The sequence below is a fragment of the Delphinapterus leucas genome, chromosome 4 (genome assembly GCF_059928025.1).
Source record: "Delphinapterus leucas isolate spDelLeu-1000000601 "Yukka" chromosome 4, BTC_Dleu_Yukka2, whole genome shotgun sequence".
NCBI lineage: Eukaryota > Metazoa > Chordata > Mammalia > Artiodactyla > Monodontidae > Delphinapterus > Delphinapterus leucas.
Genome location: NC_143132.1, coordinates 126186322 through 126203158, shown reverse-complemented (window position 1 = coordinate 126203158; position 16837 = coordinate 126186322). Strand labels below are relative to the sequence as shown.

The 16837-nt window shown below is 41.2% G+C and overlaps 1 protein-coding gene across 1 annotated transcript in view; it reads right to left on the bottom strand.

The window, feature by feature from the left end:
- The window catches only part of SLC9A9 (solute carrier family 9 member A9), a 558734-nt gene that overhangs the window by 265100 nt on the left and 276797 nt on the right, over window positions 1–16837 (bottom strand). Inside the window, exon 9 of the mRNA XM_022582689.3 lies at window positions 4149–4237. Within this exon, the coding sequence (XP_022438397.1) occupies window positions 4149–4237 (89 nt within the window). The remainder of the gene's footprint in view (window positions 1–4148; window positions 4238–16837) is intronic.

The following is a 16837-nucleotide window of genomic DNA, read 5'->3' as shown; positions in this document are numbered from 1 at the left end:
GTCTGTCTCTAGAGCTAGATGTGCACACCCTAAAGTAAGCAAACGGCTTTGAGCCCAGGGAAAGGGTTGCCACGTATGTTCATATACTCTTTACTAGAGGGCTTTGCTATGAAAATAGAAATCCTCATGGTGGGTAACAGCACAAGAATGTCTCTATTATGCTGCTTTGTGCCTAACACACAGTGATGCTACATGTTTCTTCATGGCTTGGAGTGAAAATCAATTCACCGGCATCTAGATGGTCATTATCAGTTACAAAACATATTTTAATGTAAATCTGCAGTTTAAAAGAGGCACTCTAATTCTTGAAGCTACAAAGGATATATTAATTCTCAAAAGTCTTTGTATCCAGACATAGCCATTTCATTAGCTGATCTAGGCACAGTCCAGGAATAAAATTCTTTTGTAAATCATATTACCTAAGGATTTTTTTTTATATATACATTTATTTATTTATTTAGTTTTGGTTGAGTTGGGCCTTCCTTGCTGCACACAGGATTTCTCTAGTTGCGGTGAGCGGGGGCTACTCTTCGTTGCGGTGCGCGGGCTTCTCATCGCTCAGTAGTTGTGGCACACGGGCTTAGCTGCTCCGCGGCATGTGGGATCTTCCCAGACCAGGGCTCGAACCTGTGTCGCCTGCATTGGCAGGCCGATTCTCAACCACTGCGCCACCAGGGAAGCCCACAACTAAGGGTTTTATAACACAAAGTTGATTTTCATTGATTTTTTCCTACACTTCACTAATTGACTTCCTTCACTCCCATTAAACAGTCCTGGGGACAGAGGCAAAGAGGCGATTTCTCCCACTGACAATGAACACAACTCAGGGAGATGCAGAGCAAGATAATGTATTCTGTAACCATGTGTTGTCATATAATACTTTCTAAACCTTTGTCCGTTTCAAAAGGAAACAGTGGCAATCTCTATAATACCTGCCTCAGCTTTTCTTTACAATTTATAATTGGTTTCCCACATGGAGTTTAAACTTTGCTTGCTACATTGGTGCAGATGTGGCCAAGGACTTTTGATCTGTGAAGTTCATTAAAGTACTTGATCTCACTGTTTTTTTAAAATGGTGACCTCGGGCTCTATATGCTAGAGTGGGGAATATATGTGTAGATGTATGCATATATATTCATGTATAAATATGCACAGTTGCTATGTATGCACATATCACGAGAAAAAATAAATAGAAAATGAGAGATCCTGAAAGAAAAGAAGTGAGAAAGGTATGAGAAGGGAAGGGAAGGGAATTAGCATTCATTAAGCTCCTACTATGAACCAGACACCCAGGAAAGAAGGCGATGGGGAGAGCAAAGATGGAGGGATGCAATTATCTGGATGTTAAAGAGTGAACTTGTAAAAATCTCCTTCCCTAAAGGAGACTGCTGTAAAAATGGATGCTGGCAGCCCATCAGGGAGTGCTTGTCAAGCCATTCAGAGGAGAACAGAAGGCTGTGGGGCACTGATTTTGGCTTTGTCTCCCCTAGGTGCTGGGCTGCTGTCTCGCCATGAGATGAGTTATCTTTGAAGTTCTGCTGAGTGGTCTAGATAGCGTGACTTAAAAGTGCAAGTCTCTAAACAGAGTTCAGCCTTTCAGAATACAAATGCTCAGAGAACCATATGAGGTCAGGAAAAACCAGCCCAAGATATTTCCCTTTAAGTTCTAGAGAATGCTAGGAGTCTCCATAATTAAAAGGATCCTAGGAGACTATGTATCGGAAGTTTCTAGGTACTGGTATCAGTTTTTTGGTTCATTTTTTAAAATTGGGGCTCCTTAAAATGTCTGTAATTGCATCTTCTGTGTCCTCTGATGGGCAGAGACAAGGGTGACCTTGCAGAGTCCCTGCTGGGTAGGTAGGAGATGGGCTCAGGTCCAGCTGAGCTTGGGACATGACAAAGAGAGAAGGATGAAAACAATAGCCATTTTACAGAGCTTTAAGGTAAGTCTTCGAAAACTGTTTAGGAATGCCTAGCCAATCACAGGTTTGCTTAGATGTCTTTTTGGGTTTTTTCCACTCCCACTGCCCCAACATCAGATGTTCTCAGCATCACTGGGCTTATTATAGGGGCCTATCTACCTCCATTTGCATTTTGGGATAGATTGAAATAATTTGGTTCTATTCTTCATAATTTTCTATATCCATGTTCCTTGTCATGTAACTTTACAGTGCTCTCCCACTGTGAGCTAGTGGCCTGCTCAGCCCCTTGACCCTGGGCTCAGCCATGTGATTTTCTTTACCTATAGGATGTTTAGGAAATGTGATGCAAGCAGCAGCTTGAAATGAACTGGCACACGGGGGTTTGTTCTTCTGCCAGGAGAAGAATGACAGACACGGGGCACTGGTTAAGGTGCTCCAGACAAGCCCACTCTAGCATAGAGCCCCGCCAAACCCACAGACAGTGAACCATCCTAGTTGAGACAAGTAGAGCCACCCAGATCAACCCAGATCAAAAGAGCTAAGCCCTGCAGATGCACGATAAATAAGTGTTTATTGTTAAATGCCACTGGGGTTGCTTGTTATACAGCACAAGCTAGTTGATACAAGTGCCATTTGATCCGTGCTCTTCTTGTCTGTCAGTTGATATTTCTAAAATGGAACTTCAATTATCCGAAAATTACTCTACCTAAGACACTTCAATGACTTCCTGTTATGGGCTGAGTGATGTCATCCTAAATTCACATGTTGAATTCCTAACCCCCAGTACCTCAGGATCTGACCTTATTTGGAAATAGGGTCCTTGAAAATGTAATTAGTTAAGTTGAGATGAGGTCATACTGGAGTATGGTGGGTCCCTATTCTAGTATCGTTGGTATCCTTATAAAAAGGGTAAATTTAGAGGCAGACATGCTCACAAGGAGAATGCCATGTGAACATGAAGGCAGAGATTAGGATAATGTGTCTACAAGCCAAAGAACACCAAAGATTGTCAGAAAACCACCAGAAGGTAAAAACAAGGAATAGAACAGATTCTCCCTCAGAACCCTCAGAAGGAACTAATCCTACCTATACCTTGATCTCAGACTTCTACCATCTAGAAGTGTAAGACAATAAATTTCTGTTGTTAGAGCCACTCCCCCATTACCTTTAGGTTAAAGTCTAAACTTCTTCACAAGGTATGAAAGTCCTTCAATAAGCTGGTCTCTGGCTGTGTGTGCAGTCTCATCGCATACTATATTCCACTAACTTCAGCCTTACCCCATTCACTAGCCACATAGAACTATTTAAAGTGCTCCAGTAAACTGCTTCAGAGCTTTTGTCCATGCTACAACCTTGGCTTCGAATGCCCTTCCTGCTACCTTCTCATCCCCCGCTGGATCCCACATCTTTACCTAATTAACTTCTATTTGTATTTCAAGCTCCAGATTGGGCTATCATCTCTGGAAACTTCCTCTTCACCTTCCCAGGCCTAACCATGGGAGGAGGCCCTATTGAATTCTCCCCAAACAACCTATATAGACATTTCTATCTCAGTACTTATCACACTGTGGATAATTAATTGCTCACTGCACATCTTTATCCTCCTCAACAGACTTGATAATGAACCACTTAAAGGCAGGTTCATATATTATCTGCCCTTTTATTCCTTGTACCAAGCACAGTGCTTGGCACACAGTGGTGATGCAGCAAATGTTTGTGGAAGGAATCTGTGAGTGTTTATGCGCCAATATCAAAACAGATGTGTTCCTGGCATATGGGAGATACATTCTGCTTGTGTGACAACTGGCAGTGGAGTTTACTTGAAAGCAAAAGCACCCAATTAAAGACCAAACATTACTTCCTTATCCTTCTTCATTTCCTTCTTTCTATAAAACTACCCAATCTCACATGCTTTATAATGCTTTGACATGTAAGTGACTGTGAATTATTACTGACGGTGGGCCTTTCATCTTCAAGACTGACAGTCTACGTTCCACATTTCTCAGGAGGGAGAGACTATTATAACTATATTTTTGCTTACCAAGAGAATTGTTAATAGTTATCCTGAAGAAAAAAAAAATCTATAAATATCCAACCTATAACGAAGCCTTCAGCTTACTGCCTTCCTTTACTAATGAAATTCTTTCCAAGTGCCCGGCCAGAAATTGCCACATAACAATTACACTGAGAAAAGAGACAAAGCCTGTAGTGAGTTTTTTCTTTTACCTGTTTAGTCCTCATTTTGGAATCCAACGACAGATTGTTGTAGGTATAATGTGCCTGTGTGACTCCACAGAAGAGAACAGCAACTATCCCTGAAATTTAAAAACATACCAGTCAAAATCAATTTTCTTTCCCATCTAAGTCAAAGGGGTAGGGCTATCCCAGCTGGAAAACAGACTTGGCATCAGTAGAGTTAAAATTGCTAATAATTATGGTGATGAAACCTTTGGTAAACCTGGCTGCTTACTTTAAACATGGAACTTAACAGGATTAAAGTTAAAGAAAAGCGTTAAGAAGTAGATTCTTCCTGGGGAATAAATGATTCTCTGGTCATGTGTTAGGAAAGTTATACTTGGAAACCCATGAACAAGACTGTATAGTCAATTCCAGGCCTCTCACAGCTAGTGCCAGCTACTCGGCTGCATTTTATACTAAATGCTGGCATATTTGCTTAGACATTTGCTTTCCACTGTGTACCTTCAGGAGCCTGAGAAGTTCCTATCATTCCATAACTTAGTATTAAAAACCACGAGTCATAAACCTAAGGCATCTACAAGGGTTCAGTTGCCTCTGCCAATACTCCTACTTGCCAAGCCCAGAAAGAGATCCTTGTTTGCCTCTACACCTCCTTGGCAAAGCTGGGGGCTTTGTCTTTCTGCTGCTGGATAATCTCGTGAACACGTCCAAGGCACACACTCCTTGAAGGTAAGCTGGTCTGTTCTTGTGTGCTTCTTATCCACAGTGGGCCCCCAGCTGCTTCTTGGCTGGTTGCAGGATTTATTTCTTAAGCCATCATTATACCCAGTTTTAAATGCTACATGAAGCCACACATACCCTAGATGCTGCCAGGGGACAGAGGAGGAACAACCATGGGACAAATGTGTTATTTGTCCCTGGGCTCTGTTACTCTCTGTGTTATTGCCCCTGAGCTGGGGTGGGGAAGTGGTAGGGGCTGCATGCTACCTTGGATTAAAGATTTGATTAGCTATGGGAAACTGGGCATAGAGGAGGGCTTTGGGAAAAACACAAGATGTAAGTAGTCTTCAACCCAAACCAAGGGGATTGAATTGAATTTTAAACAGCAGACTCTTTCCAACTAAAAACACTCATAAATTAAATGCTGATGATTCTTAAGAGTATAGAGATATGTGAACTGAATACTGACATTTCAAATGAAATAAAAATTCTGCAGTAAAGAATTTTAAAGAACCAAGCATATTTTTTATATGTACACTGTATGCTTCTATTTACATGTTGGTTATTTTGGGCGTTGGCTTTGGATAAAATATTGCTAAGACATATTTGTCTAATACATTTACATCACTTATTTCCTTTTAATATTATGCTTCAAACTTTTAGGCAAAAGAATAAAAACAACTAGGAAATTGTGCCAAGAAATAATATATGCAGTAAGCATTTATATAGTCGCTTTGGGTAACTTTTCAGTTTTCTAGCCTCTCTTCAGAAATTCAAAGAGAAAACTGCTTATGAAATACTATATTTCTCTCTTCACAGAATTTCTATTAAAAAACAACCAGTACCAGGGAAACTTTGGGGGTACTGAAGTACTTCAAGGACTTCAAGGAACTAGAAGGATTGCCATGCATGTTGTTTTGTCATCAAGTAGTTTTCTTTCTTTCTTTAAAAATGCAATTTATGTACCTCTGCTGATTCAGCAGTCTGTTGGAAGTTTCTCTGGGTGAGGTTTAGCCGACCTCCCACTGTTGTGGAAACGTTTTGACTATATATTGATCTGCAGAGAAGTAGTGAATAAAAAGGGAGGGGCATGTGGGTAGTGCACAAATGCATTCTGAGAACAAAAAGAAGTAACAAAGAATAAAGGATAGGTAAGGGCCGTAAGATTGGCTGAATGCTTATTGTGGGCAAGGAACACACTAGTTTTATTCACATCATCTCATTTATTTCATTGATTTATTATCTCACAACAGGCTTCACACGATTCACCAGCCCTTCCCGCTCTCTTCCCCTTCTCAGTAATAGCATCTCCATTCTTCCTGCCATCCAGGCAAAAAACTCTGGGAAGGGCTTCCCTGGTGGCGCAGTGGTTGGGAGTCCGTCTGCCGATGCAGGGGACGCGGGTTCGTGCCCCGGTCCGGGAAGATCCCACATACCGCGGAGCGGCTGGGCCCGTGAGCCATGGCCGCTGAGCCTGCACGTCCGGAGCCTGTGCTCCGCAACGGGAGAGGCCACGACAGTGAGAGGCCCGTGTACCAAAAAACAAAACAAAACAAAACAAAACACTCTGGCAACACTCTTTACTTCTCCCCTCTCTGTACATCAGCAGTGTTGTTGACTGGTCCTTCAAAATCTACCCGGCACGCCATCACCTCTCAACACCTCCACACTCACACCCTTTTCTAAGTCACCATCATTTTCTGCCCGGATTACAGCAAGAGCTTCCTAATTGCACCTCCGACCCCGTCTCCCTTGTTGACTCTCCACAGTCTACCTTCCACCCAGCAGCGCTAGTGAATCTTTTAAGACAGGTCAGATCATGTCAGTCCTCTGCTCCCAGCTCTGTAATGGAAACACATAACAAACAGGCCCTGTAGGATCTAGTCCTGCCTCCTCCTCCCCTCCCCGCGGCTCCCTGAGCTCCGCTTTTCCCATGCCCCCCCGCCCCCCGCCCCTCACCTCATCACACACCCTCTTCGTCTTCGCTAAGCAGGTTCCACCACAGGGCCCTTGCATGTCTGGTTCCCACTGTTTAGAAAAGTCTTCTCCAGACACCCACATGGCTCCCTCCTTTCCTTAAGATGTTACATTCTCAGACTGGCCTCTGCTATGCACTCTATAAAACTAATCCCTCTCGTCGTTCTCTACTTTCCTACCTTGACCTATTTTTGTAATATTATTTACTGCCACCTAACATTTTATATATTTATAGGTTTATTTTCTGCCTTTCTGCACTGCAGTGGAAAGCTCAGGGAGTGCAGAGTGATTCACTGGTCCCCAGCCATTAGAGCAATGTCAGGCACATGGTAGGCACTCCACATATTTGCTGAATAAATAAATGAACATTCCTATCACCAGGTAACAAGAAACCAAAGTAATTTACTCAAGGTCACCTTGAAAGTGGCAGAGCTAAGATTCAAAATTCCACAGACTCCCTGTACTTTTCTGCCTGTATTAGACCCTCCAGGAATGTTTTAAGGTAATCTTAAGCCATCTAAAAAATATCATTTCTGATGTCCCAGGGAAAGAGTCAGAGATTTGATGATGAAGATTATATACCAGAGTTGGCTGGACATCTCCTTTGAGGATATTTTCTCCAGTAGCTCCATTGGTTTTCCCATTAGAACACTAATAGGCAAAGTTTCTGCTAATACTTTTTGAGTTTTGTCTACAGATATGTCACACAAGCAGCAAACAATGGAGAGTCTGCCTACATGACCAGAGTCTTGGTGTTGTAATTAAAATAAAACAACAAAGCTGATCTGACCCTTAGTATTAGCATACATAATCATAATTCTATAGCTTGGTAATTAATTCACTCACACAAATTAACAGTTGCCAGTTTTCTACCTTACAAAAGTATGTTTTAATTGTCACTATATTTTTACATAACTGTGCCTGCTAGCCCTAGTTGTACCACTGTTATGTGAGGCCCTAGACCACTCTCTTGCATGCTCTGGATCTCAGACTCTCAGTTGTAAAAAGGACGGGGAGGGGCACTAAGTGTTCCTTGTGCCAGGCTGTGAGCTAGTGTCTCAGCCCCAAGCCCACCCTCCTGTGCTGGTCTGTGATCCTGAGGCTGGGGCTCTCCAGAATACATCTTCCTTTGCCTGATGGGCTCTGTCAGTATAGAGCCCCAGGAGGAGAGTAGGACGCAGGAGGGGAGAGAAGGCCTTGCTCCCTCCTGTTTGCCTGCTGGTCCTGTCAGCTGCATCTCAGCAATGGTTCTTCACCACAGCTTTGGCAGTTGGTCCCAGCCTTGTGTTCTTTTTTTGTTTTTTGTTGTTTTCCTTCACTTGCAGACCAGCCTCCTGGGACCCCCTCAGAGAAAGCAGCAGCAGGCAGGCAGTGTCCTCAGAGGTCTGAGTCCCAGCTCCGTGGTTCCTTCTTAGGAGCTTCTAGATTCTCTTCCCTTTGCTCCTCCAGTCCAAGGGGTCACACTTGCTTCTTGCAGTGACTACCTCTGTGTTGCCTCAGTGCCCCTTTTTTACTTTTGCAGCTCTTGCTAAGTATAAAAATGTTTTTAATTATAGTTTTGTGTCTTATTCTCCACTTCTTCTTTCTGTGACTTTCTAGGATTGACATGATTCCATGAAATAATTTTAGGGTCATGGAACAATTATCTATTAAGAGTGTTTGAGGAGTTACAATTTTTTTTCTTTATTTTAAAATTATTTTTTAATCCGAGCAACACTAGAATATAAAAGAAATTAGTTAACATGGAATAAATTGATGATATATTTTACTATCAAATAGTTCAAAAATTCTTTCCCCCTCTAAAAATCAAAACAAAACAAAACAAACAAATTGCATCCTTTGATCAAAATGTTATAAAACTGGAAATTAACAAAAAGCATAGCTACATAAATGTATCCATTAGAGATTTTTAACTGTATTCTTTTCAATAAAATTGGAGTTGAAGATGAAATCAAATTTGAAATTTTAGCTTATGTAGAGATAAATGACAGTAAGTGTATAGTACCTTTCTTATCAAAACCAATGGGATAAAACCAAAGGATTATTCAGAGGAAAGGTTATAGTCTTACTTGCATTCTATTAGAAAAAAAAAAGGGAAATAAATGGACTATTTACCTAAAGAATCTAGACAAAAGACATAAAAATGGAACCAAAGACAGTAGAATTAAAAACTTAATAAATAAAAATGAAAAAATACAGCCAAAGAGAACATTCCTAATAAGCATATGGTGCATGCCTCTCAGGCCTTGGGGTCCCTCAGGTGTCCATCCTCCCCAGGCTGCCGTTCTTTGACCGTGGCTGCAGGTATGTAATGGGTGATGTTGGCCAAGGGCTTCACCCACCTAAGACTCAGTTTTCTCATTTGGATAGGGCCCACCTGTCTCACAGGTCTGTTCTAAGTATAAAGCAATACAATGGATTTTAACATGATTTGTAAACTAAACACTAAGAAGTAAATATAAGGTTTTGCTATAATTACTAGAAGTAGGTGAAAGGAGGAAGGCATGAAGAGAAGGAATGACTCAGAGAAGCTCATTACAGGTCTAAACACAACAACATTTCCTATTCAACAAGTTGCTGGGGGAAGAAATACAAAACATCTAGCACGTCTCACACCTTTTATGTCCTTAATCATTATTTGTTGCCTTCTCTTCCACATCAACTCCTGCAACAAGGAAAAGCAGGTGAAAATGTGTGCCTCACTCCTAGAAATCCAAACTTAGACAATTCTCAGTAATCCTACAGTTAAGGTATCCGATTTTTGCAAGTTCTATCTATCTACTGAGATATTCAATGAGGAAAGCATGGGTTATGGACATGGGGAATGCAAGGATGAATAAACCCAGTCCTAGACCTCAAGTAGCTTTATGTCTCCTACCAGAGACAACACATACACAGAGATATCTAAAAGCAGGTAGAATGAAGTAGGGGATAAGAAAATGGGAATTCTGAGGGAGTGATTTCTTTTGGGCTGGGGAAAGTGGGAGAGAGATGGGGAAAGTTTTCCTAAAGGACACAGAGGCACTTAGGTCTTGGAAGATAAGAAGAATTTGCAGGTGCAGGGTCGGGGGTAGGGAATTCAATGTGAGTGAAGGGCGAAAGCTAGGAAACTATGTGGCATGTCCCAGGAACATGCAGTTTACCTGCACACTTTGGGTTTGAATCTGTTATAGGTTAGGGAATAAATACACGTTGAATTAATTAATTACATTTTTCCAAATATTTCAAAACTTAGAAGAAACATCTAATATGCTCTATGTTTAAAATGATCAAACTAATTATTATAAGTATGAAAGTATTTCTCTTACATGCTGTATTAGTCCTAGTATCCATAAAATAGAACTATGAAACACCTAGTATGTTGATCTTCTGCTGGCAAACGTTACTGCATTTTCTTTCCTAACTGAGCTAAAATCTGATCATTCTGCTTCCATCTCTTCTGAAAAACACAAGCGGTCATTAAATGCAACTACGAGGGTTGCATGTCTAAGGTTTGGGTTTCAAGTTGTATTTATGGGGCCCTGTAGCAATGACAAGTGGAACCAAGTACATACATCCAGATCCACAGGGAGGGAGCATGCTCAAAAATATCTGAGAACTAAAATAGATAAGGAGCTCTGAAAGAAATTAAGAAGTGGCTTAGAGAAAATAATAATAAGAGTTTCTGACTCACATGTGTGCTCAAAATTGCCTATCAGTTTGCACAGTGAGCTTTCGGTGGCGGGCAAGATCGCTGAAGAGCTGTCTGCAAGGACTCATTTGTGCAATTTTGAATAAGAACTAGAACCGATACTTCATGACACTAACTAAAAGAGCTGTATGAGAAACCACAAAGAGGTATACAGTTAAATTCAAATTATTGGCAGGCAAAGAAGTTTAGGAAACAGCATGAGGAGGTCTGTAATTCTTTGGGAAGAATAATGATTCTGCTGGCAAGTAAATTCTTTCCAGAGAGATCAATTTTTTTTTAAATAAATTTATTTTATTTATTTTTATTTTTGGCTGCATTGGGTCTTCGTTGCGGTGCGCGGGCTTCTCATTGCAGTGGCTTCTCTTATTGCGGAGCACGACACGCGGGCTTCAGTAGTTGTGGCGCACGGGCTTAGTTACTCCGCGGCATGTGGGATCTGCCCGGGCCAGGGCTCGAACCCGTGTCCCCTGCATTGGCAGGCGGACTCCCAACCACTGCGACACCAGGGAAGCCCCAGAGAGATCAATTTTGAGAGGACAATTAGCTCCTTTTGGTTAACAGAACACCATTTACACTGTTCTCCATGATTCCCACTTCTGGACCTTCTCAGAAAGCATTAGTGTTACTAATGCTTGTGTATATACAATATTTAGTAACATTAACCTATGCTTACACACATCACACACAAACCTATGCTTACATGACATCAAGGTTCATTGTGTGGTTGTAAATTATGTAAGAAAAAATGTACTACAATGGGTATCAGGAGACCTGGGTTCTATCTGGCATAGTTCAGACACTTAACTAGTTGAATGACTAATGCAATTCAAATTCATTGCCTGGTCCATTGTTTTCTTCTCAAAGAATTGAAGAAGATGGTCTGCACTAGTGTCCTTTAGATTGGGGTATGCAAGAAACCCACTGAAGCATAGAAGAAAATATAAGAACTTCATAAATTTTTTAAACTTTTTATTTTACATTGGAGTACAGTTGATTAATAATGTGATAGTTTCAGGTTCATAACTTTTAATTAGAACTTTTGTGTATTTTAAGGTAAGTAAGTACCATTGTGGGCAAAAAAATATGCTCTTGTGCAGATAAGTGCATGACAAAACTATCTTATTTTATTTTTTTATGATAAGCGTCAAGAAACTGTGGTAAATGCTGCTCTAGATGATCTCTAAGCACCTTCCCATCTTAAGTGTCTGTGATCTGAACTGCTGTTTTTACATTTGCTTCAAGGACTGCATATATGGAATTGAAGAATTACATGGTACCCCCACGGCCTCATGTGGACTTCCTGGCAACTAGATTACCTTCTCGACCTAGATTTCCTCAAGGGCTGGGTCTATGACCTCCTTCTTTGTATTGCTCCCAATCCCATAACAGTGCCCAGTAGACATCAGACACTCAAATGCAGGTTTGTCAAAGTAATGAATCTCTATTTCAAGAAATATTTATCTGCTCTAAAAAGAGAACGAAGGAGAAATTATTTTTGATCCTCACATACAAATAGATGTTTATCTGGATTTATTAGTGGCAGAGTCTATTTTCTTCTAACATTTAAATTTTCTTATTCAAGACTATTGTCACGTACGGTCTCTGCTACTGATAACATTATTCAGTGGTTCTTTTCTCATTAAAAGTTGATGAAGACTTCAGATACAGAAGCTGAAAAATAAACATCTGTCACATGGAGGATGATTTTCTTTGACATTAAATGCAGACTTGAGGGGTTTCTAAGACTGGAGAATATTGCGTTTTTGGACAGGAAATATTGATTATATCATCAGAACACAGAAAAAGAGCGAGTGAGAAAGAAAAAACTGTGTCTTGCTCTCAGGCGGCACTCTGAGGGGTTTTAAGGTTGATGGGTTATTTTTCCATGCCACACTTTTATTTATTTTTGATCTAGTAAAATGAGACGTTTCTGACAGGTTTCCTACCACCACTGCTGAACGTGAACCTGGAACTGAGAAGTCAAAGATTTAACGAAATGGAAAACTCCTTCAGGGAATATGAAGGATTCCAAGTTTGCAAAGAATACAATTACTGTCTAGTTTACTATATTTGGCAATGCTACGGTTGGCAGATGAATGATGAGTCTGTGGGATACAAGAATATCAATATAGAAAACAGCACAAATCTATGTTCTTCTTTCTAGATCCTCCAGTGCAGAGGGTAGGCATGCATTTAAGATTACTTCCTGTCTGTGTTGCAAGGTTTATAAATTTCCATTTAAAACAAAAAATTCCTTAAATAATGTAGTAGTGAGTACTTATGCAAATTAACTTGAGGTCTGGAGGAGAAGAAAAATATCCTTTTGTTTAGATCCCTGGCTTTCCACCTCAAATGTTGGTACTGTCAGGTTTACTCCTTCTTTTCAGTTTTCATTTCCTTGGAGTCGCTTAATACATGTACACCAATGTCACCTAAATCTCTAGTCAGCAGCCTCATCCCAGATATCCATGTCCAATTGACCACTGTACCTTTCCATGTAGAAGTTCCACACTTGTATAGAATCCAGAAGACTTTCAAATGGACTAATTTTTTTTTTTTTTTTTCCGGTATGCGGGCCTCTCACTGTTTTCTACACGCCTGTGCAGGACATGAGGAACTTTCTCTTTTCCCTATGGCTGCTGGCACCGTGAGGAGGTGTTAAGTAAAGACAGAAAACATTTACAGTGAAGAAAGCAGAGATAAATTTGTCCACTACTCAAGTTACATGTGCAAGATTGTTTGAATACTGAAATGATGAGCTAGTTGGTTCAAGAAAGTGCAGGTGTGAGTTAATGAGTTATTATGCTAGAAGATGTATTTTACACCTGTGTTTATTGAGATGGCGTTTTTGCGTGTTTGCCCTTGGTTCAGCAAGCTAGTTAATAAATCCCCTTGAGAATTTTGGGTGTCTATTGCTACAGCTTGAATGCCTAATAGTTTGAGCCTCTGGCTCTATTTTTGGCTTGGAAAACACTCAGTGCACCTCATTTGTTGGTGAATTGTTGGCTAATTAAGTTGGATTCATATGGTCCTGTCAATATGAAAGCAAGAACAGTTTGAAGCTGAGATGTCAGCTAATGACATGTATTTAGAAGCTAAAACCGGCCAGATTTGATTTGAGAAACAATTTAAACTAAGTCCCTCCTGGTGATTTGTTTTATTTACTGAGATCTAGAAATATATTTCCCATCCAGTCATGCAATGCATCAGTGGCAAGCCAAATGGAACACATTTATCTCTGAACTAGAAGCCTTCTTAAGAGTTTCAGACAAGTATTCGCCAAGGCGAGAGATGATGGAGATGAGAAGTAATGAGCCAGCTTACTTACTCAGATCAAGTAAAGTCTCAACGTGTCCAGTAATAGTCAATTCATTTGGAAATCTTTCCTCGTCTGTTGCCAAAAAGAAAGACATTCCCGGTTTCCCCTTTTCCCAACTACTTATTCTACAAAAGCCTTTCAAGAGCTGACCGGACAGATAAGCAGGACCTGAGCTTTCAGGTGTCAGCTTTTCCTTATCATGACAATGTAATTAGGCCCTTGTCATTTGAGACCAATGGGGGAACAAGGCTGGGTGACGTCATTGAGGTGAATTGACTGTTTATGTCGTGCTTCATGTTTGTGTGTGCTGAGTTCTTCTCTCGTTCAGACATCTTGGTCAATTCCTTAGTGAATGAGCCAGAGCGGCATTTGTTTTTACCCTTCTACATTCAAAATTTTTTTCAGAGTCTCTTACTCTCTAGAGTCAGACTACAAAGCCCAATGGCATTGCTTAGTACAGTAATCAGGACTTTTTTTCTTTCAGATTTTTACACGTTTGTTTTCTTAGATGGAAACTATTCTAAGCTGAGTAAATAGTGGGCTATACTGTTTAACTTTTTGTATGAGAAAGTGAGGGATGCCAACGGCCTCCCTCCTCCTCCTTCACTTCCAGCTGATATAAAATATGCCCCAAGAACCTAAAAATGGAAGCTGCCTTTATTACAACAGTGCCTGGAAGCAGAGAAATCATTAGATGCAGTGTCAATGTTGCCATTAGAAATCTTACTCTTTGGGTGTTTAATGACGGTCCCTGAAAGTTTGCTTCTGGCAAAAACCTGACGTCCAGGGCTTCCCTGGTGGCGCAGTGGTTGAGAGTCCGCCTGTCGAGGCAGGGGACACGGGTTCGTGCCCCGGTCCGGGAAGATCCCACATGCCGCGGAGCGGCTGGGCCTGTGAGCCATGGCTGCTGAGCTTGCGCGTCCGGAACCTGTGCTCCGCAACGGGAGAGGCCACAACAGTGAGAGGCCCGCGTACCGCAAAAAACAAACAAACAAACAAAAAAACCTGACCCCCCAAAGTCTCAGCTGGGAAACAAATTATAAAAATGAATTTTCAAACCACCTGTCCAGCTGTGCTTTTTGGTTATCTTTATAAACTGAAAAGCAGCTTCTATGACAGGATTCAATGCCACCAGAGATTATGCTATAAATAATACTGCTGAATTATTTTCAATATTCAATTTAAAATAATGGCTCAGTAACCTAATGACTTTTAGGAAATAGGCCAAGAAAAATTCTACTTGATCAGAAATTAGGTATGCATGTGTACCAGGTACCTGACAGAGAGAATACCTCAGGTCATGTATTTACTCAAAAGCCACATTTTGTATGTGTGCCATGTCCTCCCACTACAAAATAATAAAATCTTTTTACCTCAGCAGTAAAGAAAACTGAGATACCAATTAACAGGGTGACATTCCTATCCCTCAGCAAGTTAGCAGAAGAACTAGAAATCCGAGACATGCCCCTTAGTGGCTGATTTTGTAATTAGGGCAGAAACTTCCATATACATTCTCTTCCTTCTATGCTCTCCCAGCTTGTGAGGACTCCCTAAAGTCCATTTCTGTCTACACACCCTTATCTTCTAGAAAGACTTCTCACTTGCATTTGATATTCTGCCCAGTCTTCGTAAATAAAAGTTTTCTCAGACAGCACTTGTACATTTCCAGTAGCAGAGCATCAGACCTTTGGGTAATAGAAATGCCAACCTTCATTTGCATGTCTAAAAGCCACTTGTTTCCATAAAACTAAGTGCTTCTGTGTGACTATTGAACATTTGCAGGTGCAATTTCTAAGAGACTGAGATGAGGCGGCTGCAAATGTGGCCCTTGAAGTAAAAGATGATCAAAATAAATCAAATGATCATCATCAAATTAGTAACAACTAAAAGTGAAAGCAGCAAATGTGGTCACGAGCAAGCCCCGCCCACCACACTGAAGTGTTCATAATGAATCTCATAAGGAGGCGAATCGAAAAAGAATTATGAAGACTGTGCAAACGGTCTCTGTAAGCTTGATTCTTTTTGTTTGTCTGTCAGTATGCACCTGGCATGAGATGGTCCCAAGCATCCTAGCCTAGAGGCTGTGCCGTCTTTGAGCCTCTCTTCCCTTCTGAATTGTCACCAAGTTATGCAGCTTCTTTTGTTGAAATACCTCATAGATTATTCCTTCCCTTGTACTATTTAGATTTCTTTGTTTGCAAGCAATAAACACTGATTCTGGCAACTGTAATCAGAAAGGAATTTATTGGAGGGAAGAGGCATAAAGGCAGCTCCAGGGATCTGTGGCAGGAATAAGTAGAGGGTCCCAATAGGGTTTTGCTGTTGGAAAGTCTGGGTGCCAACAGTTGTATATACTTCTAACTCCCTCCTAAAAGTTCGTATCACAGGGAAGGAGTGTCTGTTTGACCTAGCTTCGGATGCCCCTATTCTCTTTGGCAGGGGAGGGTGGGGTACCTTGGTTAAGAAGATGGTATCTGATGGAGGAGGGGTAGTTCCCCAAACAACATCAGGATGCTATTCTCAGTGAAAGGGAGAACGGGTGCTGGGCAGCCAAAGCCGACATATGCCCACCATATTCTTTTAGATTAGGCTCTTGTTTCCCAAGGTCTCCACGTCTCCATTTTAACCTAAGAGTTAGGGAAATGAAATTGCAGATCAATGTAATTTATGATATATCCTTTAGTTGATGTATGAATCTGCTCTGAAATACCCTGACCGGTGGACATAAAGAATCTACAAGGGCTTCCCTGGTGGCGCAGTGGTTGAGAGTCCGCTTGCCGATGCAGGGGATGTGGGTTCATGCCCCGGTCCGGGAAGATCCCACATGCCGCGGAGCGGCTGGGCCCGTGAGCCATGGCCGCTGAGCCTGCGCGTCCGGAGCCTGTGCTCCGCAACGGGAGAGGCCACAACAGTGAGAGAGGTCCGCGTACCGCAAAAAAAAAAAAAAAAAAAAAAAAAAGAATCTACAAGAATATTATCAGGCATAAGGCACTCACTAACTCATAAAAC